The sequence below is a fragment of the Macaca nemestrina genome, chromosome 6, assembly GCF_043159975.1.
Source record: "Macaca nemestrina isolate mMacNem1 chromosome 6, mMacNem.hap1, whole genome shotgun sequence".
Classification (NCBI taxonomy): domain Eukaryota; kingdom Metazoa; phylum Chordata; class Mammalia; order Primates; family Cercopithecidae; genus Macaca; species Macaca nemestrina.
The window spans coordinates 137,496,615-137,523,914 of NC_092130.1; the positions used below are offsets into that span (position 1 = coordinate 137,496,615).

General features: G+C 36.7%; 1 protein-coding gene across 6 annotated transcripts; it reads left to right on the forward strand.

Moving 5' to 3' along the window:
* The first annotated feature begins 566 nt into the window (after positions 1 to 566).
* C6H5orf34 (chromosome 6 C5orf34 homolog) lies at positions 567 to 26,666 on the forward strand. 6 transcript variants are annotated; one of them, XM_071098948.1, is made up of 14 exons: positions 570 to 1,093; positions 5,171 to 5,402; positions 5,877 to 5,966; positions 7,862 to 8,505; positions 9,712 to 9,765; positions 10,493 to 10,588; positions 12,087 to 12,210; positions 18,389 to 18,480; positions 19,373 to 19,442; positions 20,090 to 20,260; positions 20,671 to 20,765; positions 22,252 to 22,350; positions 25,423 to 25,463; positions 26,254 to 26,666. In XM_071098948.1, the coding sequence occupies exons 2-14, from the start codon at positions 5,208 to 5,210 to the stop codon at positions 26,445 to 26,447; spliced, it is 1,965 nt and encodes a 654-aa protein (XP_070955049.1). In that variant the 5' UTR covers positions 570 to 1,093; positions 5,171 to 5,207; the 3' UTR covers positions 26,448 to 26,666. The 6 variants fall into 6 exon arrangements, with proteins under 6 accessions (XP_070955052.1, XP_070955049.1, XP_011749239.2 ...); XM_071098950.1 differs by having other exon boundaries at positions 757 to 830; XM_071098949.1 differs by lacking the exon at positions 570 to 1,093 and adding an exon at positions 1,100 to 1,230.
* Positions 26,667 to 27,300: the final 634 nt, after the last annotated feature.

Consider the following 27,300-nt stretch of genomic DNA (forward strand, 5'->3'; position numbering starts at 1 on the left):
ATTAATTTCTCTCTGGCTATGAAAGTCCTGGATGACATCTCCCACTAGAAGGCTGTTGCATCTACATTAAAAATCTGCTGTTTAGTTTGGCCACCTTCATCACCGATCTTCATTAGATCTTCCGGATAACTTGCTGCAGCTTCTACATCAGCACTTGTGGCTTCACCTTGCCCTTTTATGTTACAGAGATGGCTTCTTTCCTTAAACTTCATGAACCAACTACTGATAGCTTTAAACTTTTCTTCAGCTTCCTCACCTTTCTCAGCCTTCAGAGAGAGTTAGGGCTTTGTTCTGGATTAGGCTTTGGTTTAAGGGAATGTTGTAGCTGGTTTGATCTTCTATCCAGACCATTCAAACTTCCTCCCTATCAGTAATAAGGCTGTTTTGGTTTTTCTTATTATTCATGTGTTCACTGGAGTAGTACTTTTAATTTCCTTTAATAATTTTTTCTTTGTATTCACAACTTGGCTGTTTGACAAAAGAGGCTTAAGCTTTCAGCCTATCTTGGCTTTCAACATGCCTTCCTTACAGGCTTAATCATGCATTTCCAGCTTTTGATTTAAAGTGAGAGACATACAACCCTCCGACGCTTTTGGTAGGACACCGGAAATAAAAATCAAAGACAAGCCCAAGGGATTCCCGACAAGGAACCACCCGCCCGCCGCATTCCTACACGTCTTCCTGCTACGCCCTTCGCAGGAAGCGCAGAGAGAGCAGACCCCGGAGTGGAGGGGCGGGACTTCCGGTCTTCCCTGCAGTGGAGTGGTGAAGCGGGTCCTGCCGGTGCTGGTTTTGAAAGGCTGCTGTGCTGTTTGCGTTTTCTCTTAATAGTTAAGTTGCTGCTCTCTCCGCTTTCCTTTTACCTGGCGGGGATCTTGGTCAAAACACTCCCTGCGACCTTATTCCTCTAGGGTTGTGATTTTTTTCTTTCATCAAGAAATATCACTTGTTGGTAATTTGTCAAACTCAAGAAACCCCTGGAGAAGCAGTCGTTGGCAGGCGCGGAGGCTGCGGCTTCCAGAGCATTTTGGCAAATCAAAGCCAGGGACCGTTGCTGGGCCTCATTTCCGCAACTTTTCGGCTGGGAACTGCTGTGAGTGGAAGACTTTGGGTGGTTGTTTTGATAAGATTCCTTCTGTAACTAGAGACTATAACATTTTGAAAGAAATGAGATTCTCATTCATGTCAAGAACAGACTTGCGGATTTTTGAGTGTTAAACATACCCTGAGGTAATGTGGTGGGTGGTGAGAACGCAAGCGGGAACCAGACAGTAGAGATGAGAATGGCAGTGTGGGTAGGAGCTGGGTTATACTTTCTTAAGGTATGCCAAGAAGCTTAGTCATTACACTTTTTTCTTGTGTATGCTTGATTCAACTTAGAAAACCGCCTCAATAAAGCTGTTAAAAAAAGAAAAGAAACGAAAAAAAGATTTGGCCAAAAATAGACTTTCTTTTTCCCAAATTGGAATCAGAAAATGTCTTCCACCTATGTATCAACACCGTTTTTTCCCCTAAAATACCAAGTAGACATATCGGATATATACGTGTGTGTTTATATATATCTGTAATCTATATTGCCATTTGATAAGTACGTAAACAAGTGATGTAAAGCAGTTGGTATGGTCTGACTTGTGGAAAGTTACCTTTGACATCAATACTGGAGATGGATTGGAGAGAGAAGAAATTTCAGACAGTTGCAGGAGTTGAAGGGAGAGTCTATGGCCTGAAAAAGAAAAAGAGGTAGAGAAAGCCAGGTTCCAAAGACAGAAAATCAACAGGACTTGTTTACAGGGGCGTGGAGTGGAAAGTCAAGTTTTAGAATATTGGCTACTAGCAATGAGACAGCATTAATTCAAATTGCAAATTCAGGAGGAGCAATTTACTTACTTTTCGTCGTTCAAATATTTATTGTGCCGTTACTATTTGCCTAATACTTTTTTTTTTTTTTTAAACGGAGTCTCGCTCTGTCGCCCAGGCTGGAGTGCAGTGGCGCCATCTTGACTCACTGCAAGCTCCGCCTCCCGGGTTCGCGCCATTCTCCTGCCTCAGCCTCCCGAGTAGCTGGGACTACAGGCGCCCGCCACCATGCCCGGCTAATTTTTGTATACTTAGCAGAGACGGGGTTTCACCATGTTAACCCAGATGGTCTGGATCTCCTGACCTCGTGATCCACCCGCCTTGACCTCCCAAAGTGCTGGGATTACAGGCGTGAGCCACCGCGCCCGGCGCTTTGCCTAATACTATTTTAGATGCCAGAGATACTGTTGCATATAAGACAGATAAGGTGCCTGCTTCAGTTGAGTTTATATCCTAGTGGGAGAAAACAAAAAGCAAGTAAATAAATAATCAATTTTGATGATAGATTCTGTGAAGAAAAAACTTGAAGAGGGATGACAAATGATTGGGAGATGTTTGGGAGTAACTTTAACTTAGTTGGTTGTTAGGCGCTTGTAGGAGTTACATTTGTGCTGAAACCTTGATGATGATAAAGAACCAGTCTTGTGATGAGCCAAGGAAAAGACAAGGCAGGCAGAAAGAACGGTGCAAAGATTCTAAGATGGGAAAGAGATTGTTTAAAGAACATTAAAAATGCCAATGTATCTAAAGTGCCCTGTAGAAGTAGGAGGGAGTTGAGAAATGACATTTGGAGAGGTAGATAGGACCAGATTGTGTGACCTTTGTAGGCCATAGTTTTAGGAGTTTGCATTTTATTCTAAGTGGAAATGGAAGGTATTGGTGGGCTTTAAGCCACAAAGTGATAGATGTGATTTTCATTTTAAAAGATCCCTCTGGGTACTACTGTATGCAGACTGGATTTGAGGGAAGAGATGAGAGTGAAAGTGCAATTAGGGGATATTACAGAAGCCTGCTTTTGGTAGGAGTGATTAAGTTCCATTTTAGTTACGTTAAGTTTGATTTATCTATGGGACGGGGACATAGAGAGCAGTCTAGCAGGCAGCCACCTGAAAGCTCTGAGAAGTCGGGTACATTTAGAAGTTCTCTAGAGAAAGAAGATAATTAAAAGTTGTGTGAATCTCCTCAGGAGAGACCATGTGGTTAAATAATTACTTATATCCTGTCATATCCTCAGAAGATTACAGATGATATCACCTACAGCTGATTACATACATTAAAGGGGTAAGGTTAAAAAAAGACAAGGTGGGCCAGGTGCGGTGACTCACGTCTGTAATCCCAGCACTTTGGGAGGCCAAGACGGGCGGATCACGAGGTCTGGAGTTCGAGACCATTCTGGCTAACATGTTGAAAACCTGTCTCTACTAAAAGTACAAAAAATGAGCCAAGCGTGGTGGCATGTGCCTATAGTCCCAGCTACTCAGGAGGCTGAGGCAGGAGAATCACTTGAACCCGGAAGGCGGAGGTTGCAGTGAGCGCAGATCGCACCCCTGTACTCCAGCCTGGCAACAGAGTGAGACTCCATCTCAAAAAAAAAAAAGACAAGGTGAGGCATAAAAATGACAGGAGTGTTAAGAAGAGATGAAATGTGGACTAAGGTCAGGTCTTGAAGAATCCTTGATTTAAGGAAATAGTGAAGAAGAATGATAAAAACAGGTAGAAGTGAAGAAGAAAACTGTGGCAGCCCAATGTTGGGGGGAAAAGAGTTTGGCGCAAGGGAATGTAGACAATGCTGTTACACGCTGATGAGGTTTAGTAGGATGAAGACTAAAGTCATTGGGTCTAAGAAGACATTGGTGACCATTGCAAAACAATGTCAGTAAAGAGATAGAGGTGAAAGCTGGATTGCAGTGGATTGAAGATAGATAGGAGAGAAGGTTGGTAGTGAGTGAATACTACACTTGAGCTGTTTATAAGTAGGAAATATGGATAAAGTGGTGGAAGTGTTTTCTATAGAAAGTTATTTTTTTTCTGGCAGGTAAAACTTGGGATTACCTGGGTAGTAGAAGGGGTAATGTAGAAGGGGATGGGGTTAGTGTTAGAAAGGAATAAAAACATTTCATAAGATTGATTGAGTGCCTGCAAGGCAGCATCCACAGTGCTAGTTACTGTCATATTTGTTTTCTCATTTAATCCACACAACAGTCCTGTTACTACTCCCATTTTACAAATGAGGAACAACCTGAGACTTATAGCTAGCTAGTAAATGGTAAGATGTGAATGAAACCCAACTCTTTCATCCCCTTCTTTCACTGCTATATGGAGAGCATAGGTGAAGACAGAGTATTTTAGAGGTAGAGAAGAGGACATTGAATGCAGCTAAATAAGGACAAATCCAAGACAATAGGAGATTAAGTTGCTTGTTAGTAATAAAGAGCTATTTCTTTAATGCTAGGGTAGAGACAGGTTTCCAGGTATTTGGATTTCTTCTTCAGGGTCCTTTTCCCATAGGCCTAATAGTTACCTTCTGCCCGTCTTTTGAATTTGTATTACAAACAATTTGCTGCATTCTTACAGCAAAAATGGAATTTGCTTATTATTTGAAATTTGAAATGAGATAATGAGCATATAATTTATAGAAATTAAATTTCTTTAGGCCGGGCGCAGTGGCTCATGTCTGTAATCCCAGCACTTTGGGAGGCTGAGGCAGGCAGATCACAAGGTCAGGAGTTCCAGACCAGCCTGACCAATATGGTGAAACCCCGTCTCTACTAAATTACAAAAATTAGCCAGGCATGGTGGCATATACCTGTAATCCCAGCTACTCAGGAGGCTGAGGCAGGAGAATCGCTTGAACCCGAGAGGTGGAGGTTGCAGTGAGCCAAGATCACGCCACTGCACTCTACCCTGAGCGACAAAGCGAGACTCCATCTCAAAAAAAAAAAAAAATTAAATTTCTTCTTGGTTATGTTCCTGCATTGGAGTAAACTTCTAGAAATTATAAGCTTCTAAATGGTAAGCATATAATTTACAAAATTTAAATTTCAGTAGAAGTGAAGCTATTAAAATTATAAAGACAGTTATCGCTTTATCTCTCCTTGGTTATGTTCCTCCATTGGAGTAAACTTCTAGGGGTTAATTAAGGCATTTTGTTAAGGATGTTCATTTCAGATCTATCAAGTGTAGTTAGTATTTTTCTAACAAAAGTAAATGCAATGGCAATGTCATCTTCTTAGAAAATGCACCGATTTATTTTGATAAAACTTTTGTACATTAAGAGAACTATTTGTGCTATTGTGTTTCCTATTTCATTCAGTCTTTGACTTAGAAGGACATCTTATTCTGCCATAGTAATGGCAGCCGAACTGCGAATGGTACTTTATGAAGATGATTCAGTACAAGTACAATATGTTGATGGTTCCACGTTGCAACTTTCTCCCTGTGGCTCTGAATTTTTATTTGAAAAGTCACCTCCTGTTTCAGCACATCCTTTAGAACAACCGGAAAGAATTCGTCAAAGGACACATTTTGTCATTAGCACTTACAGAGTAAGTAAAGATACTGCATAAAAACTTTTTTGTTTTTACAGACAGGTTTTTGCTCTGTCACCAGGCTAGAGTGCAGTGGCACTACCATAGCTCACTGCAGCCTCAAACACCTAGGCTCAAGTGATTCTCCTGCCTCAACCTCCTTTTACAAGCAAGTTACTCTAGGACTACAGGCGTGCACTATCACACCTGGCTAATTTTTAAATTTTTTGTAGAGCATTGTCTAGCTATGTTGCACAAGCTGGTCTCACACTCCTGGCCTCAAGTAATCCTCCCATCTCGGCCTCCCAATGTGCCAGGATTACAGGTGTGAACCACCATGCCTGGCCAAAACTACTCTTTGAATACCAAAATACTGTTGACGTGGCTAGAATATGAAAAGTAATTAGTATCATAGATTATACTGTACTGTCATTTTTAATTGATTTTCAAATCATTTTACATTAAGGTTACATTTTATATTTCTTTTCATAGGAGCAACTACAGCGAGCCCTAGATTTTCGAAACTCTTCAGCTACTTACCCTTTTTTATCTGAAACCATCATACCTTCTGAAAGAAAAAAGGTGATTTTTTTTAACTTCATTTTTGTTAGTATTATTTGAGGACAAGTAACTAGAAACAGGTAATTTAATGTTTAGCCTTTTTTTCTTTTTCAGGACACTTGGGGATACATTTTTATAAAACATTGAAGTTACATAGTTTATCCCCTTGCCATTTTCTTTGTATCCAAGGATTATAATCAGAATCTTTTAGATTGGTGACTTTTTCATTCTCAGAGGTCTCAAAATTAAGAAATTATGTGACCATTTTCAGTAACAGTGTGGTATTTGTTAATGTATGGTAGAGATCTGTAACTATGGGTATGACCTTTATTATTTTGCTTATATAGTATTTTATTTGGATTTTTAGGAATAATAATAACAACTGTAATTTACTGAGGGTTTACTATGTCCATTAATAATGAATAATACTGGAAATATTTAATAACACCATACTGATCAAAATGGATGTCCATCCAATCAAAACAGGTATATTGCCTAGATGGCAGCTTTTTTTTATAGACAAGGAAATTATGTCTCAGAGAGTTTACCTAATTTGTCTATGGCAGTTTTCTAAGTGGCAAAGTCAGGATTTGAACCTAGTCTATCTGACTCTGTAAACTCTGTTTCTCAACTACTTTCTGCTGTCTTTCTATGCTGTCAAGATGCTGGCCTCCCGACTGAGTCATTTTATATTGTCTTGTGGCAAAGGAGCCATAAAAAATTATAAGTTGTAACTTAGTCTAGAAGGGTAATTTTCCATTGTGTCTTTTGAGTCACTTTATTCACTGAAACTGCCTAGCTTGTTGCTGATGCTGCAGCAGGATTATTAGATAGTCTAATTCTAAAAGAGGACTTTGATGACTGGATCCTTAACAACCCAGCTTTGCTGCCAATAAATACAGCAATTTTAGTGTCCTAACATTGTACACATAGATAGCATGGTAAATTTAGGAAACTTTCTTGACAATAGTTTGTGTAAATGTAAGGTTTTACATAAATGGAATTGAAATGCTAAATGCTTGGCAAAATTAATTCAGTAAAAAACTCTCATGCAGTATCTACTGTTTATATCTTATATGAAAAGACACAACCAACATTGTTACTTGTTATGAGTCTGTTATTAGTCAGGATCAATTCTTCTTTGAGTAATTAAACTTTTTTAAAGTTTCCTCTAAGCCTTCTGAAATTTATTTTAGTGTATGGTGTGCCAGGTACTACCAAGGATGGGTACTTTATAAATGTTGCCTTATTTAGTCCATGCGATAACCCTGCAAGACAGAATTCCCCAAATGCTGTTCAGTAATTCCAGTACTAGTTTAAATAATTTTCTCTTTTCCCTCTTGCTCTGAAAAACTTATGTTATTGCATATAACATTTTAAGATATGATTGAGTTTGTTTTTGAATTTTCTGAGTTGTTCTGTCAATAATTTTTATGCTAGTCCCATACCATTTAAGCTATGGTTGCTTTTTTTTATTTCTTTTATTTAAAACTTAAACATTTTTAACTAACATTGCTTTTAATATAATATATCATAGTGCTGGTCTTCCCTTATTTCTAGTTTTTTTCAGAGTAAACTTTTGCAGGGTGAGGGGAGGGGTACAAATCTGTTTATCTCTAGTTCATTGTACATTTAAAACCAAAATACATTTAACACTAAATATGATCATTTCTCTCATTTTGTGTCTGTGTGTTTTACATCTCTTTTTTTTAAGGGAGATAATCTTAACAATATCAAATATTCTCTGGAAAATCATATATAGGCTGAGATCTGGCCCTCCATTTTTTCATTCTCTCTAGATAGTAAAAGACAAATATTTAAGAGCTTTCTTACACAATACTTAAATATCAAATGTATGGAAAAATTGGACTGTTAACAGAAAATACTCACCATCTCTTTTTCCCCCCTCATTTCAGCATATCTTCATTGACATCACAGAAGTGAGATGGCCCAGTCTTGGTACAGATGGTACCATGATATGTATGGAGAGTGGCATTGTGAAGATAACGTCTTTAGATGGTCATGCATACCTGTGCCTGCCCAGATCTCAGCATGAATTTACAGTACATTTTTTGTGTAAAGTTAGCCAGAAGTCAGACTCATCTGCAGGGTTGTCAGAAACAAATAATAAAGCCCCAAAAGATAAACTAGAAAAAGCTGGCAAAATCTGTATACATGGAAATTTATCAGGACAGAGACTGAAGAATAAAGAAAATGAGCTTCATTGCCAGATCATGAAATCCAAAGAAACTTTAAAGAAGATGAGTTGTGTAAATGGAACTGAAGGGAGGGAAGAGCTGCCTTTGCCTGGTACAAAGCACACATGTGTATACACATGGGTCAAGCAGTGCTGGTCTGTGGCTGCCTGTCCAGAGGAATGGAAATATCCTTTGTCTTTAGCACTTCATTTTCATAAGAAAATCAACAATATGTCTAAAATTGATGCACATATAACTCAGAGTAGATGTTTAACTTCTGATATTTCAGAGGAAAGAGGAAAAGTGGTTTCTGTTCTTCCCAGGGCCCTGCCACTCAGCTGTCCAGTTCCACACCTGCACAGGTAATGCAATAATGGCTATTAGTCATGAAGCTTTTATCAGAACCAGTCTTTACGTGGATAATTTTATCTGATACCATTCATAAGGAAAGTTTATCTCATCCAAAATTTTGCTTTTAACTGATAGTAAATAATTTCCCTAGCAAATGTGTTGCTTATGTTTCTTACTCTGTGTCCATGCATTGAGTGTAGAAGGCTGACTCTACATTAGATACTATGCTAAGTCCATGACTGCAGAGATGACTAAGACACAGTCCCTGCTTTATAGCAACTTAGAATCTAGTGGAGGTCACTGTACCTAAAAAGATTATTAAAGTATGCTAAATGATGGGACAGGAGTCCGCACAGGGCTCTGTGGGCCCAGGGGAGCACCTGCTGCTGCTCACTGGAGCCCGTGACCTTGCTTGCTGGAGTGTGGATCTGACACAGTTCTTTTGTCCATACCTAGCTTCAGACGCTACCCCTCTCTTTGGTTCACTGACTATAAATATGTTATTTTCAAAATGGGTACACATGGAGCAGCTTCTGTAAGGCTAAGTATAAAACTTTTACCTCCACTAAGGATTGTAGATTTGTAACATCAACTTTGCATAAATAGTGCAGTAATAATGATAATAACTAACACTTCCAAAACACTTATGTGCCAGGTACTGTTGGACTTTACCCGTTTGATTCTCAAAGCAACCCCGTGAAGTTAAAAGACGTATCATCCCTATATGTAGAGGAACTTGAGACACAGAAATGTTAAATAACTTGAGGAAAGGTACACAGCTAGTACTTGTAAAATTGAGATTTGATCCCAGGCAATATCTGAGTATACATTTGTTATTTAAAACAAAAATATGGGAATGACTGTTAGGCTTGTCATGATTATCTGGTTAAAATGAGAAAAGTATTATGAGTACACATCAAAAGGGAATTATGCTTCAAAAGTAATGATTTTTCAATAACTTATCACTATGTTTAGGTTGAAATCTATGATCCTTCACATAGCTTACCAGGTCTTTTGTGATCTGGTCCCTTCCTATATCTGTAATCCTCAACTCTTTCACTACTCTTGCCCTTGCTTTCTCTATTCTTGCTAAGCTGGACTTCAGCAATCCCTAAAATGCTTGCTCAAGCACTCTCTGACCACTGCACCTACTCTTTACTCTGCAGGAGCACTCTCCCTTTCTCTCTCTCAACTGTCTAACTTGTGCTCATTTCCAGGTTTCAGCTAAAACCTAACTTCTTTAGAGTGGTTTTCCTGAAGACCCTAAACAAGTTAAGTCTTATATAATTCCATAGCATACAGTACTTGCCTTTTCTTTATACTCAATGTTTATTATTTAACGTCCCTGCTGAGGGCAGGGACCATGTCTCCTTTTTTTGGTTGTTATATCCACAGTGTGTATAGCACAGTGCTTGGCCCACCACAGATATTTTAGTAATTTTTTTTATTTATTTTTTGAGATGGAGTCTCACTCTGTCGCCCAGGCTGGCACGATATTGGCTCACTGCAACCTCCGCCTCCCAGGTTCAAGCGATTCTTCTGCCTCAGCCTCTTGAGTAGCTGGGATTACAGGCGCATGCTACCACGCCTCACTAATTTTTGTATTTTTAGTGGAGACGGGGTTTCACCATGTTGGTCAGGCTGATCTCGAACTCCTAACCTCGTGATCTGCCCGCCTCGGCCTCCCAAAGTGCTGGGGTTACAGGCATGAGCCACCATGCCTAGGGAATCCAGGCTAAGTTGTAAATGTTAGTTAAACTGTTAATTTATGTAATTGTGCTGAGATTCAATAATAAGATTATTGAAAATACTGAAAAAACATGGAAAAAGAAGACTTGCTTTTACATTTCATTAATATACCTTCATATTAGTTTTTATTCTTTGATATAGCGAGTTAAACAAGAAATTAATCCTGTTACAGTAGCACCATTTTCTTGACTTCTAAAGGCAATTATATTGAGCAACCAGAAGTAATAGCTTGTATTTTATCCTTCACAGGTGGAATTTTTGGGATTCACTTTTACAGAGACAATCCAATGAATATTCCTATCCTGAACAAGTAAAAATGGTTTGGTACAAAGGTGTTACATATAGGTAAGGCACCGATGTTGGCTCCTGTGTTGGAGTTAGAGCTGTTTATTGATGTCAGAGAGAAGATTGGACTAGCCTTATAGATAGACTCTCAGAAGAGGACACAGTTCTGCTGGGCCAACTGTGCTCTTATGTTTGATCCTGAGTTTTACAGGTCTCAAAACTAATGTTATTAGTGCACATGAGGGTCTTGTGACTCACGTTAACCCTTTTTTTTTTTTTTTTTTTTTTTTTTTGAGACGGAGTCTCACTCTGTCCCCCTTGCTGGAGTGCAGTGGCCGGATCTCAGCTCACTGCAAGCTCCGCCTCCTGGGTTCAGGCCATTCTCCTGCCTCAGCCTCCGGAGTAGCTGGGACTACAGGCGCCCGCCACCTCGCCCGGCTAGTTTTTTTTTTTTGTATTTTTTAGTAGAGACGGGGTTTCACTGTGTTAGCCAGGATGGTCTCGATCTCCTGACCTCGTGATCCACCCGTCTCGGCCTCCCAAAGTGCTGGGATTACAGGCTTGAGCCACCGCGCCCGGCACGTTAACCATTTTTATAAGACTTATGTGGTACCTCCAAAGCCAATGAGGGATCGGTTTGCTAGTGAATGTAACATTCATATCAGTTTTTTAGGATACCCCTTCCAAGCACTGGAGGATCAAGTTGTTTGAAATAGTCAAAACAGAATTGCTTGAGCATGGAATTAGAGAAGGTAGATCACCTAAGGGAGATTTTTAGCCTTCATTCACAAAGCAAATGCTCATTGAGTGGCCACTCTGTGCCAGCACTGTTCCACTGAATTATCCCTACCCCACAACAAAGGACACCCTTCTAGTGACTAGAATACTAGTGTTAGCCAGATTGAGAGTTTCACTTCCATGAATAATGCTAGAAGAGCACTGCTAAATTTTTGGAGAGAGAGGGGGCTCTCCTTTTCTATGTGAAGACCTAGACCTATTCCTTCCAACAACATATTCTAACATATATGTTAATAAAATTAACTTGGATTAAGTTTCTATATGTTATATACCCAGTACCTTGATTTTACCTGGCTGCTCCAGGTATAGCCACCTTTTCTTAGGGATAGCCCCTTATACAGATGGCTAATCTTATCCATAAAGTATTGATTCCACTAGTTTCATTAATCTATTTATTTTCAGGCTCTGGAAAGGTCGTATTTAACTCCTATGCAATAGACTTTGCTTTGGTGACCCTTATATGCCAGCCTTGTGATTAGCAGTGGGGATATCAAGAAGATGATAAGACAAAATGCCTGAATTCTAGAAGCTCTTAGTTTAGTTATTGAAATAAATGCATAAACCAATTCTATTTATCTTTCTGTGAAAAAGTTAACTTAGCTGGTTGGGTTCAGAATATGAAATTATCTGCTTCATTGGACAGGGAAAAAGACTGTGCTTCTTTGCTTAGATTTTGTTGTTTCTGTTTTTTGATGGCTATCTTCATGCATGTTTTAATCTCAAGTGGAAAAAAATTTTAATGGTTATTTCTGTTTCTTAGACTTACCCATCAAAATATGAACTCAATAGAGATTTATCCTGGAGATGGATCTGTTTTCAAATCAGAAGGGGCTTATTTTGGGAAATATTTTACATATTATTCCATTCAAGAAGGATCAGAAGAGGTAAGCCAACAAGGAACTCAACTCAAGAAGAGTTTTGCTGTATAGCTCTTTCTAAATAATTCCAAATATGTATGGGAAATTTGGTCATTATATAACATTGCTTCCTACTCCCCAGTCAATATAATCTTACTGCAAGCATTGGTACAGTAATTATTAACCACCTTATTTTTACTGTACTACTTTGAATTAATATTTGTACATTAAAAAGCAAAAGCACATTCTTTTTTCCCCACCATGTAATTGTGTATTTTAAGCACCTCTTAACTTCTAAATCTTCATGTACAACTAGACAGTTGAACAAGATTGTTCTCTGTTGCTGAAAACAGTGAAACATAATATGATATAATTACCAGATCATAGTCTTAATAATGTCAGTATTTTGTTAATGAGTTTTAATTTACTTATTGCCACTTGGATATTTGACATCCACCCTTGCATAGCAATCACTGTAGTATCACACTACTTTGCATGCTAGAACAAAATAAGTATGTTTTCTGTCTTCATTACAGAGTGGAGTATTTAAATACTAATCAGATTATTAGAATCCCTAGGGAGTAGAGTTAAAAATTGAGACTTTTTTAAACTATGGAAATTTCAAACATATATAAAAGTAGACAAATATAATGGACCTCTATGTACCCATCACCCATCTTGTTCATTTATACTTCCTGCTGCTCCCTCCACTCCCTGTTTATTTTTAAGTAAATCTCAACCAAATATTGTTTTATTCATAAATACTTTAGTATATATTGGAACAGATTCCTAACTCTAGGGGGCCTATCTCTAGGAAAGTATTTAGTAAATAAATATTAATTGAACAGTAACTCTTTGGCAGGCACTCCAGTAAGCATTGACAAAGATGAAGATGAAGAAGAGTTCCTGCCCTCAAGAGTTCACAGTCTTGTGTTCAGTTAGAGAAGCAAACAAGCAAATGAGATACAAGTGTGCCCAGTAACATGTATACATATATATGTGTATATGTGTGTGTATATAGTACATCAGACAATCAAGTGAGCAAGCAAACAGAGTAGGTATGCATAGTCACATTGCTGACTGCTGTGTATCAAGGGGTTTGCAAAATTGCAAGATAAGAGGAGTGTATCTTCCTGGAGCTTCAATTCTACTCAAAGCTGTTGCGAGAGGGGGTGATAATTTTTATACTGAAGCAAATATATCGAGTAGAAGCGTGAGCTTTTGGGTTAAAATGCGTTTGTGGTGGACTGCCTTGGGTTTCACTCTCCAACCTCTGTGTGCAACACATTCACCCTTCTCTGTCTGCTTTAGTGCAAAGATTTAGAAACAATTGACCCTCTTTTGGGGATAAAGTTGTTTGCTCCTTACTTTAACCCAGACTCCAAAATAAATTTCAGATGAATTAAAGAGCTAAATGTAAGAAACCAAACTTTGTAAGTGTTAGAAGAAAATATAGAAGAACAATGTTTAAAATCTCTGGGTAAAGGAGATTCTTCTTAAGTAGAATACAGAAAACCAGAAGGCGTAAAAGAAAAGTTTGACAAGCTTGAAATCTTCAAACTTATGTTAAATTATAAATATTTAGGCCAGACACAATGGCTTATGCCTGTAATCACAGCATTTTGAGAGAACAAGGTTGGTGGATCACATGAGGCCAGAAGTTCGAGACAAGCCCAGCCAACATGGCAAAACTTCGTCTCTACTAAGAATACAAAAATTAGCTGGGCATGGTGGTGCATGTGTGTAATCCCAGCTACTTGTGAAAGTGAGGCATGAGAATCGCTTGAACCTGGGAAGCAGAGGTTGCAGTGAGCCAGGATCACACCACCGCACTCCAGCCTAGGAGACAGAGCAAGACTCTGTCTCAAAAAAATTTTTTTAATTAAAAAAAAAATTTAGAATTTCTGTTAAAAAGATAAGCAAAGGCCTGGAAGATATTCCACACTAAATCAGTAATAGACCAAAAAAACCCAAAATATCCTAATAGAAAAATGGGCAAAGGGTAAAAATGGATTTAGCCGTAGAAAAGATAATGTAAATTAAAAAGTCATAATATTTGAAAACATATTCAACTTTACTACTTGCATCAGGGAGATGCAAAAAATCAATGACATACATTTTTCCCTTAACCAAATTGTCAATAACTAAAAAGACTGATGGCATCTTCTGCTGGGAAGGGTGTGGGAAAAGGGGTGCTTTCATAGTGTTGGTTGGAGTGTTAATTGGTTCAGCTTTCTTAAAGGACAATTTGATAACATGAAATGAAACTGATGAGAAATTCTGCTTCTCAGTATCTAGCCTAGAAAAATATTTGCACATGTGTTCAAAGAAGCATGGCAAAGGGTGTGTACTGTGGCATTATTTGTAGCAACAAAAAATCAGAAGCAACCTAAATAAATGTTCATTAATAGGGAAATGGTGAAGTGTTATTATTATCAAATTATGGGAATGGTGTGTAGTAGTTGAAAAGAATGAGGTAGATGTTGATGCATAGAGTAATAGATTCTGGAAGATCTCAAAGATAATTGTTGAGTGAATAAAGAAACTTGCGTTAGAAAACGTACAATGATATCTTTTGTGTAAAGAACAAAAAATAAACCCCATACCTGTATAGTTCTTTCTGTAATACACATGCACAAGCACAAGAAAGGATGCTGGGCAAATACACACTGAAGTAGCTACCTTTGGGAAGGATTGTGGGATTTTGTGAGGGAGGAGAAGTCTGAGAGGACTCAATTTTCATACTTTTTGAACTTTTTTTTTAACAAAAACGTAATTTATTATTTATTGTGTAATTAAAAATTGAAATAGGAAAGATTGACAAGTACTCACAGTCTAAGTACTTCCATAGAGACAAGAACTTGGTGCTTTGGGACCACATAAGAAAGGGCACCTGACCCAGTGTTTGAGGCTCCAGAAACAACTCCTGAAGGAAGACTTGGCTAAGCTAGGATCTATAATTCCAAAGGAGGAGTTGTACAAAAGACAGATGGAGGTAGGAGGAGCATATAGCTAAGGGAACAATTTACTTTCTCAACTCTTTGCATGGCTGGCTTCTTGTCACTCAGATTTCTATCTAAATGTCATCTCCTCACAGAGGCTTTTCCTGACTATTCAAATTAAAGAAGCTACCCAAGACACTCCCTATCATGACATCCTCATCTTTTTTCTTCAAAGCACTGAATATTGGGTGACATTTTCTTAATGATGTATGTTCATTGTCAGCCACACTAGAGTTAAGCCCTGTCTTATTCAACACATTATTATTGCTGGTTCTTAGAACAGTTTATAAATGGCACCGAACTGGACAAAAGAGCCTGGGGCAAGTGTGGAGTGTTGAAGGAAGTGAAAATGTTGTAGTTTGGTAGGCCAAAACATAGATGGGATGCTAGGGGAAATGTCCACAGAAGAAGCCAGATTACTAAGATAGCCAGCTCATAAATGGAGCATAAGAAACCTCACTGCATTTGGGGAACCACTGAAGGATTTCAAGTAGGGAAGTGACATCAGATTTTTGTTAGATTATTTCAGAGGAAGATGAACTGGGTGGGAAAGAGGTAAAACTTGAAGCTGTAGAACCAGTCAGAAGACATGTATAATAGTTCAAGTGAAAGCAAGGCAGTGGTAGGGAAAATGGAAAGAAATATTAAGGAGACAGAACTGATTGCTGACTGGACACTGAGGATGAGGAAGGAGTTGAAAGCGATGCCAAATTATTAATAAACCAGTGAATGGTGGTGCAATTTTTGGTGTGAAACCAAAATTTTTATCAAATCTAAATTTTTTTGATGATGGCTTTTTTTTCTTTTGAGCCTGCCATGAGATGTCAGGTAAAGAAGGATTTGAGATTATTAAAATTCAACTATGTCTCAACCCCACCTGCCTAATAGATTATAAGACACTCTTAATTGTAAGATGGATCCAGATTTCAGAGAGGTTAAATTGTGAAAAATAAACATTTTAGAGTTGATGAAATAGATGGAAATAAGAACCCAGAGGGAACTCAATATCCAGTAGAGAAAGACATAAATAATTAAAATGTGGTATTCTGAGTGCCTCCCATGTGCTAAGCACTCTGCTAATAAATGACGATAATACAGACATGAGCAAAACAGACACAGCCCCTTCCTTCATGGAGCTGTATTCTAACAGAGAAAACAGACATTAAGTAAAAAACTATTAAACTGAAGTTGTAATTAAGACCAAGAGGCAGGATTAGAGGGAACTGTGCTTGTGGACATAACTAGGGGATTTCTTCTAGTCTATGGTACCTCTGCAATGGCTTCCCTGAGACGGAAGGAAAAACAGGTGTTAGCCAGGCAAACGGAGGCGAGGGAGGAGGGAACTGAGTTCTAGGTAGAGGGAACAACGTGATAAATGACATACCAAAGGTAAATACAGTGTAGAGAAAGTGAAAGTGCAAATTTTGAAATAACACTAATTCTAGTTTTAACATAGTGATGTTGAGATGTCTGTTTTGATAGCCAAAAGAGAAGCCCAATAGAGATTTAGATAGATAAAAGGACAGAGACTTTTGTTTGGAACATATTATATGCTAAATTCTGTCCCAGGAACTTTATATGTATATTATATCATTAATCCTCAGATAAATCTGGATGGTAGGCAGTATCCCCATTTCACAGGCTGGAGGCACTGAGGCTTATAAAAGGTTGTATAGCCTGCCCATCATTATAGTTGGTAAAAGGCAAACCTGTGATTTGAATCCACATTTGTCTGACTTTGAAGCCCATCTTCTTCCCCTAATGGTAAAGAGTATGAGCTGCACTCTTTGGTGGTTTAAATCAGATCTCTACTGTTTCTTAGCCTTCAGTCTCAGTTTTCTCATCTGAAAAACAAGCATTAATAGTTATCTCAGAATTATTTTAAGAAACAAAGGAGATAATCCATGTAAAGTGAGTAGGATAGTGCCTAGCACATAGCATCTGCTCCACAAATGTTAGCTGTTGCTATTATGATATTTTATGTGAACACAGCTTTGGACCCTTTTAGGATTATCTAAAAAGAAATCAACAAGTTGAAAGAGAAGGCTGGAGACGGAGTCCTGGAAAACACTAGCAAGTCTGAGGAAGAGGAAATTCAGAAAGAATTTTAAAATAACAATTTTTTTTCTAATTTCAATAACCTCAGCCTGTAAATAATTTTTTCTTCCATAAACTATAGCAATAGTTCTTCCATTAATGTAGCAAAATGGTATATTCATTAAATTAAAGTAGTTTTTTTTAAATCTATATAGCCATTTCTTTTTGTCTTAAGGGAAAGGAGTGGCTCATGATAAATTTCCTGCTAATGTGTAGGAAAATTAGTTTGGTTACCATATTAATGTAAATATAAACTAATATTTAAATTGCATAATAAGTTATAAGTTGTTAGAATTTAATTTTTGGGCTAGGCATAGTGGCTCATGCCTGTAATCTCAGCACTTTGGGATCCCTTGAGCTCAAGAGTTTGAGACTCATCTGGATAATATAGAAAGACCTCATGTCTACAAAAAACTTAAAAAATTAGCCCAGCATGGTGGCATGTGCCTGTGGTCCCAGCTACTCGGGAGGCTGAGGTGGGAAGGCTTCTTGAGCCACAGAGGCTACAGTGAGCTGTAATCGCACCATGGTACTCCAGCCTGGGCAACAGAGTAAGACCCTGTCTCAAAAATAAATAAAATAAAATAATAACTTTCAAATGAATAGGAGCAATTCTATATTTTTAAAAAATGGGAAAATGGCCGGGCGCGGTGGCTCAAGCCTGTAATCCCAGCACTTTGGGAGGCCGAGGCGGGCGGATCACAAGGTCAGGAGATCGAGACCACAGTGAAACCCCGTCTCTACTAAAAATACAAAAAGTTAGCCGGGCGCGGTGGCGGGCGCCTGTAGTCCTAGCTACTCCGGAGGCTGAGGCAGGAGAATGGCGTGAACCCAGGAGGCGGAGCTTGCAGTGAGCCGAGATCGCGCCACTGCACTCCAGCCTGGGCAACAGCGTGAGACTCCGTCTCAAAAAAAAAAAAAAGAAAAAAAAAAAAAAAAAAAAGGGAAAATGAAAAAGCATCATAAAATACCATGGTTTTATGGGCTTCAGTTTGTTAAAATAACTACTCGTCACTATTGTAAAAACATATTTCAAGGAAAAACAGCTAAGGAATAAAGGCAAAAATTTATTATTAATGAAATTTTTCATTTTAACTAATTTTCAGAGAGAAGAGAAAACTTACTCAGTAAATAACCTTCCTCCAGATAGACCAGGAAGTCCATTCTCTGTTGGTTCTCTAATTAAACAGGCAACAAGGTAAGTTCTTCCCATTCAATTGAATCAAATGTTATGTGTCTAAATATCTTGGCACATTTTCTTGTGATTAAGGATGAGATTAAGAATTGGCAGGTACAATGGAAATATATGCCTTCGGTAAAATTTGTCAACTTTTTTGGTGTCATAACTTATAAAATAAGGTAATTTTTATGTCATTTATTAAGAGTACTTCCGGCTTTGTAATTTAAATACGGAGAAATATCCATATATAGTGAGCAAGTGCTGAGAGGAAGTAAGTGCTCTTTCTCTGCATAAGTGTGGCATCATTATTGTTCCTTGAAATCAAGTTGGAGATTTGATGATATATTTAATATGTTTATACTTCTTTATTATCTTCAGAGTAATAGATTTCTGAGAGTATGATAAAGCATAGATTGGTTCTTTGGTTCATGTTTTTAAAATTCTCTCAATCTGTGACACCCAGAAGAATGCAAGTGGACTGTTGTATTGTTTCTTTTTATAAATTTATGTACGAGCAATTTCCAAAATAGATTTGAAGAAGCATATTCTATAATTTGATTTCCTAGGGATAGTTGATTCACATCCCTACCATTTTTAGGCTATGTGAAACTTTCCAGGTGGTGTGAATCTATCACCTCTTAAAAAGGAGTTCCTGAAAATTCTGTCCATTAAATCATTTCATTGCTAAAAATTAGAGGAATAGCCTTAAGTAGGTAAGATTATCACAAAGGGAAGCAAAAGTAGTTCCCTTCTAGGGTCTTAAGGATTTCTTGAGAAAAAAGAGTTCCCAACACATTTCAGTGGAAATGATTTACGGATCATCTAAAATGTTGTATGGCAGTGAAAATGGGTTGCTAGAAATGGAAAATGTCATTTGCAAATGTTTAAGTAGTAGTTTTCGTGTTCACAGAATTCTTCAACACTGTGTGAAGATGAGACTTTCTTTAAGCCATAACTATCGTATATGCTGCTGGAAAATGGTATGTTAAAATTATTTTAAAAGCAAGATATTTTTAAATTGTTTTATTGTTTGTATCCATACTTCTGAGTTCAAACAGCTTTCCTCTAAGTTATGTGAGAAATTCTTTGTAACATTAATGTTGGTTTATTCAGAAAAATACCTACCTAGTAGACAAACACTGAAAGTTCAGGCTTTAATGTTACAGTTTTATTGTATATGGTTTGTTTTTGTTTTTCATGAAGAGGAAAGGATAGGGGAACTGACTGGATTTGAAGTATGTAAAAATCATTATAAACCATGATATTATAGTGTTCTATATTTTCATAACTGTAAAAATAAATTCCTTAATGCTGATTTGGAGGAAGTGATTCTCAGACTTTGATTTCTGTATATATATTTAATTACAAATCTATAAGCTCCTAATTTTTGTCTATATTGGATGTAAAGTTCAGAGCAGAACAGTGACTTTACAAAGATATTAGAACTGAATCTGCTTGAAAAAAATACTGTTTTTGGTATTCACTTTTGGAAAAGTTAAAATATAAGGATTTTATAATATTCGACTTCTGAATAAGTACCCGAAATTGCCTCAGAGTCATTAATATTCATTTAAATCTTGTTCTTAGATAACTCTATTTCCTGCTATTTTTATTTACTTGGTTTTAGGTACCTGGGATAAATGATAGCAATATACTGCCTTTGGTTTTGAAAGAGTCACTCATACCCAGCGTGGGAAGATTTCTTGCCTACTCTGATGACAAAGTACATGCTATCTTTTTAGATGGCATTACTCTAACCCTAAATTGGAATTTCAGCTCTCCTATTGAGAAGAGACAAGTGGGTATACTTCAGACTGAAATCTAGTTTTTACTGGTTATCTGTGGAAAAGAGAACAAAGAAAATAAAGTACCACACTATTTCAGTTCATTTTTTGAAGTATAAAATCTGTCAAGAAGCTTTACTGATCTCTTTGGATTTCCTAGCAAATATCAGAATGACTTGACAAATAGTCAGTTTTCTAAAGATAACTGATTATAGAGAAAGGGATTAGTATTTTCATTTGTTTTGATAATTACCTATATGAGTGGTGGTTAAATAACACCCATATCTCATGTAAACAACATTTAAATTGTTGCATCTTTAATGATTCCTCTACTTATTTCTTTAAGTTAATGAAGTTAGAATAGGTTGGTTGTGTTTTTGTTTTCAGTTCTAAAATGATAAAACTTATCTTTCCACTTCTTAAGGTAAATCAAGGTCTTAACTTGGGTTGGTGTAAGTTAACTTTTCCTGATGGACAAGATCAGTTAATTCAAATTGAACACCCTGAACCATATGAAAGGTACTGAAAAGCAATTTTTAAAATTATTTTTACATTTTACTTTTAACTAACAGAGAAGAAGCAATAAACATTATTTAAATGTTAGATATATTTTTAGTTTTTCCATGTGGATAATAATGAAGGCATTTCAGTCATTTCAGAGTTGAGAGTTGTACTTGTGTTTAGTGTAACTAAATAGATCAAGTCAGCTTTTTTTTTTTTTTTTTGAGACAGAGTTTTGCTCTTGTGGCCCGGGCTAGAGTACAATGGCACAATCTTGGCTCACTGCAACCTCCGCCTCCTGGGTTCAAGCGATTCTTCTGCCTCTGCCTCCTGAGTAGCTGGGATCACAGCTATGTGCCACCATGCCTGGCTAATTTTTGTATTTTTAGTAGAAATGGGGTTTCTCCATGTTGGTCAGGCTTGTCTTGAACTCCCGACCTCAGGTAATCTGCCCGCCTTGGCCTCCCAAAGTGCTGGGATTACAGGCATGAGCCACCATGCCCAGCTTTCAAGTCAGCTTTAATCATTTCATTTGTATTCAAGTAACTTTTCCAAATGAAATGTGTTGTAGACATACTGATTTGCTGTGGAGGTTAGATATGGTCAGCTGTGTTAACAATTAACTAATCCTCTAACCAATTTGAAATAAGGTTTGCAACCACAAATAACTAAAATTGTGTATATTTCTATAAAGTGGATAAAATTACCCAATGATTACTCTTAAAATGGGGAAGATTCTTCAGCTTTTTATGAATTTTTTTTTCTTTTGGTTTATCTGTTAGTTACAGTGTAATTCTACTTGTGATAGTCTTGACATTTTAGTGATTCTACTTGAGAATATTCACAAAAGAATTGTTTTTTATTACCTCTTGAGTGTATTTTTCTGTTGGGTTTTATTGTGTTTCAGTCTAAGTGCTTATTCATTGCTATTAATGATTTGCCTCAAAAAAGATAGTTTCTTTAGCAAACATTTCTGTTGATTCAGCCAATCATTTCAGATCATTCATTTTATTAAACTTGATACTTGTTTTAGATACCTAGTAAGTTATATATAATTATACATATGCGTACAAGCATATGTGTGTACGCATTAGCGGGCATTTTTTGGTTTAAATTTTAGTAAGCAAATGCTCAGTCATATCATGTGTCGACATTTTTTGATAAAACTTAAACACATTTTACTTTGAAAAACTAAAAGAATTAGAACATTTAAAATTGAACTTTAAATGAAATCCAAATATCACCTTTATTTTGATTCTTAAATGTCATTTTTATTAATCAAAAATATAAGTTAATCATTTTCTTCTTGATGAATAATGGAAAAAACTTGGCTTTTCTATGACCAGTGAAAAGTATTTTGTGAATTGCCCAGTAAATGCTTCACTTTAACATTTTTTCTTTATCCTTTTTTCCCAAATTGTCTTAATGATTTTACATTTGTTTATAACTTTATAATGTATTCAAGTTCATTTTTCAAGTATTCCTTTTAATGTATTCACTTTAGATATGTGACAACAGTAACATCATGGTGCAGGAGACTGTTCCAGACTAGTCCCAGGGAGATGCCCACTCATTCGTCATCTTCTGTTCTCCAAGAAAATTGGTATTTTTATTTTAATCTGTTTAGAAGAGCCAATACTTTAAAAAAATTAAAGTGTCAAATGGTAAACTGAGACTTTTTTCAGACTAGTCCCAGAGAAATACCCACTCATTTGTCATCGTCTGTTCTCCAAGAAAATTGGTATTTTTCTTTTAAGCTGAATCTGTTTAGAAGACCTAATACTTTTAAAAAATTAAAATTGTCAAATGGTAAACTGGGAGTTTTTTCCCCAAAAAATTTTTCTTAGTTTTGAATATGTTTAACTCCTAAAGTATTTTTGATAGCCTAAGCTTGAAAATAATTTATTTCTAATCAGACTTCTAATTTATTACATTTCATCATATTCTATTTTACCCAAAGGTAAGAAAACCTTTCTTTGAAAACTTAACATGAAAATGAGTGGCTCTTTTTATGTGACAAATTCATCCTGAAAACTTCATGGAAAAGTTTAAAGGGGATTCTTAGATTTTTAGTAATGTTAAAGGAAATAAAAGGTTTAATAACATAAGCTTTCAGAAAAAATTGATTTTTAAATAATTTCTGTCATATTAGTTACTTCCCCCAAATTAACTGGCCGATCAAATAAAGCAAGTATTTTAGTCCCTCCTATGTGCTTTTCGGTGTGCAGGGTACTAGAACTGGGCTTCATAGGAACTTTTTGTGAAAATATAAGATAGAAAATATAGGAAGAAAGGTCATTAGAAGATTAGTGTCACTGAGAGTCTAACCTGAATATATTGGAAGACAGGGATATCAGGAAAAATTTAGGAAGCTTTTTAAGTAAGTTTTGTGAGGTAACCTAACATAGTGTAGTGAAACAAAACGTAAACATTAAGCCTATTTTTGTTACCTTTTCCTAAGTCATTTCTTAGAACAAATCAAATCATATCAGTAAGTGTTATTTGAATATCTCAGGTATCTAAGGATCCAGCTTTGCAGATCCCTCATCCTTTAGCTGTAGCCTGTTTGGAAGCAGAAAAGGTGCTAAAGTAACTAGCAAAAAAACCAGTTGTGATGGAAGGAAAATTGTACTTGTCTATAAAACTGGTCCCTTCGCCATTGCTTAGCTCGCAGTTTGTAAAATATCATCAGCCTTTTTATATGAAAGCTGAGAAGAGGCTGTCAATACACACTAAAAACTGCAAGTAGAGATTGGTGATAGCAGCTAAAGGTGAAAGCAACTAGGAACAGCAGAGGTAAGATAAAGAAATTGAGGAGTAGCTCCATTCCCCTTATAAAGCCTTAGGTATCTCCACTTTGGTTTTTCTTATCAAAGAGGGTAGCTTGAAGGAAGAAACAAGATTGTACAATAAAAAGCTACCTAAGTTGTATTCTAGTATTTTTTTTCCACCACACCCTCCATTATTAGCTTATTAATTCAACTTTTTAGTCAACAAATAGTACATGTTTCATAAAAAGTTCATTATGTGAGCAACAACATTAAAGGTTGTATTGTTTCTTACACCCAGAAAAATGTGTCTTGGGTTTAAAAAAAAAAGATATTTTGCAATAATGAACAATCAGCTGACTGTTGGAGTAAGTTGTATCCAAGTTCTTTGCCACAGATGTTTAAAATTATGAAATACTTCTTTTCATTCTCCATCCATAGGCTGGAGTACAAGGGAAAAGAGTACAAGCTGACAAGGAGTTGCATGTGATCTGTTGTAGTAAAACCAATAAAGCAGACAAGTCACACACCCTACTATGAACTGTGAAGATTTTTCTAGTGACTTGAATATTTTAGACTAATGTCTTCATTAATTTTGCAGAGAGCTAGTCAAGTTACAGTTTGTAGTTGTATGCCGTTGCTAATATTTCATTCTAACTCGATAAGAAAAAGGATAAAGAGGCCAGGCGCGGTGGCTCACGCCTGTAATCCCAGCACTTTGGGAGGCCGAGGCGGGCAGATCATGAGGTTAGGAGATCAAGACCATCCTGGCTAACACAGTGAAACCCCGTCTCTACTAAAAATAAAAAAAAATTAGCTGGGCATGGTGGCAGGTGCCTGTAGTCCCAGCTACTCAGGAGGCTGAGGCAGGAGAATGGCGTGAACCCAGAAGGCGGAGCTTGCATTAGCCAGGCATGGTGGCAGGCGCCTGTAGTCCCAGCTACTCAGGAGGCTGAGGCAGGAGAATGGCGTGGATCTGGGAGGCAGAGCTTGCAGTGAGCTGAGATCTCACCACTGCACTCCAGCCTGGGTGACAGAGCGAGACTCCATCTCAAAAAAAAAAAAAAAAAAAGAAAAAAAGAAAAAGAAAAAGGATAAGGAACACACACTGAGGAGTTCCACGGGAGATGTATATATTTGCCTTCTCCATACCAGTTGCCCAACTATCATTCCATAGAACATGGTAAGAACTAATGTTCATCATGTTAACCCTCGGTGCTTAAAAAAAACAATGAAATAAGTAGGTAGTCTACTCCAGAAGGAATTTAATTAAAAATGGTTGTTTTGACACATAATTCAACTATTTAAAAACTTGGATCTCCCATATGATCCATTCCCAAAGAGTTCCATATAAACGAGGTATTAATATATGCACAAGTACAGAAAAATAAAAAATCCTTTCTTCTGAGAGAAACAATCTAGGTAGGAAAAGCAGGAAGTTAAATAGTTCAAGAGAAGAGATTACAAATAAGTATGTGATTAATTAATATGCTATAGGAATTCAGGGAAGGAGAAAGCACTTCTTTCACAGCAGGAATGGGATTTTAATAGGTTTTTAAAGTTTGAGTAAACTTTAGGGAGGAAAGTAGAGTATATGGTAGGTTAGTACTAAGAAGTAGCAGGAAGGCCCATTATCTTCAAACGTCAATATTTGATTATAAATTCCTTGAAGTGGATTTACAAGGGGTAGACTTTTATTCACTTAGCTTTAAAGGCACTCAGTAAGTATCAGTTGAGTCAAGTTGATTTGTTGCTAAATAAAGGTAACATAAAGAGAATTCTTCTGTGTTCTTCCGTTTAAAATTCTAACCTTTATGAAAAAAAAAAAAAGTCAGGTATGCTTATTTGAAATATCATGAATACAAAGGAATCAGACAACTGAATGAATTTTTTTTTTCCTTGGACAGGTCTGTTGCTTCTGAACTTGAAAAGATACAGAAGTTTAACTGTATCCTTTAAACAGAATGCACTGTCCTACATAATTACTCTCTTTCGTTCTAGGCTTAATTCATGACTTCAGTACTTTGTGAATATTAATCTATACTTAATATATTGCTAACCTTTATTGAGTAAGCAAATACTTAAGATTGTAATTTAAGATGGATCTTGTCGATAGAAGGTATAGCATGTTAACATTTATACTTTTCTTGAGTTTAAATTGGATAAAGAACAGTTAATTAGGGTTAAGGTCTCCTTTGGAAACTTTTTCACTTACATAATTATAAAATTATAGCTGTATAAGACCTCTTTTTTTTAAATGAAATATTTCGTTCTGTACATTCTCACCCAATTCATCTAAATTTGTTTTCTCTTGTGATTTTGCTCTAATCTTATTCAAATAAGTTCTGTAGTGAACAGGTTTTTCACTCTAAATCTTTTAAAATTAAAAACAGACACTACACAGATTCCTTATAATCCTATCATCCTACTCTTTAATTCCCATATCATTTCTTCATTTAAAGAAATGTTACTGAGATTTTCATTATTTCCTCCTTACCACCAAACCTCCACCCAAACACACACATACACTCTCTGTTCTCTTTCCCCCTCCTTTAGACTCTAACTAGTTTCTTCATTTACAAGGAGCAGACTTGATAAGCCTTGCAGTTCTAACTCTATTATGAATCCAAGAGGTCTTCCAGCTGAGAAATATTCAATATGAAGGCTATGCTTTCTGAATATAAAGATATTTATATAATGAAACATGTGGGGAAAACCCCCTTAACTAAGCAACTTAGTGCTACTAGAGAATAGTGGTATCCTAAACCAGATTTCTAACAAGAAAAATGAACAGCCTTCTGATCATTATAAACCGGGATCTTCAGAAACCTTGCTAGGAGAAGTTAATGAAAACAGAGTATCAATAGCATTGAAAAAAACCTCTGAAATCCTTCACGATATTGACTGTCTTCTATCAAACTCTAAAAAATGAAAAATGGAATTATTACAACATATTATTAAAAGTTTTAAGGATGTTGTTTCAAGTGACTGGTATAAAATTACTAGTAAGCCAAGATATTGTACGTATTACCCCTACACAATGATTGTGAAAGAACTGACATTTAACTTTGAAGGTATTTTTATTTAATTTGTACATTTTTAAAATATGTATTTGTATTTTATTAATAAATAACTATCTTGAAGTTTTGAACTGTTTCACATTTAATTCTTATTTCAGATTTATGAGAAAAAAATTTGTAAAGTTATAAAGTTGTTGCTGTTTTTATCTTGTGGAGCATTCACTATTAATCTTCCGGTTTGTTCATTTTGTTTGTTTTTATTGTTGACATATGGTCTTGCTCTGTCACCCAGGCTGCAATGCAGTCGTGCAATCATAGCTCACTGCAGCCTTGAACTTGTGGGCTCATGGGATCTTCCCACCTCAGCCTCCCGAGTAGCTGGAACCACAGACATGCACCACCACACCTGGCTAATTTTTAAAAATAATCTTTGTAGAGACGGGAATCTCCCTATCTTGCCCAGGCTGGTCTTGAACTCATGGCTTCAAACTATCCTACCTCCATTTCCCAAAATGACAGGATTACAGGTGTGAGCCACTGCACCCGGCCTCTTTTTTTTTAATATGCAGAATTGTGCATTTTTTCACTTGCTATTTGGTCCCTTTACTCCAAGTATTTTTCAATAGAGCTATGAGACAAGAACCAGATCTGAAAAAAAAGGAGACAAGCAACATTGTAAACTAAAAATCAGGCACTTTGGCAAAGACTGTATCTAAACTGTCTCATGAACCAGATACTTTCTTTTGAACACAGGAAAAGATTTAT

Excerpts from the sequence above, each read along its gene's own strand:
- C6H5orf34 (XM_071098948.1), top strand. The coding sequence starts at position 5,208 with ATGGCAGCCGAACTGCGAATGGTACTTTATGAAGATGATTCAGTACAA. Across the intron at positions 8,506-9,711 it reads CCAGTTCCACACCTGCACAG|GTTTCAGCTAAAACCTAACT; the intron begins GTAATGCAATAA and ends GCTCATTTCCAG. Across the intron at positions 10,589-12,086 it reads TACAAAGGTGTTACATATAG|ACTTACCCATCAAAATATGA; the intron begins GTAAGGCACCGA and ends TCTGTTTCTTAG.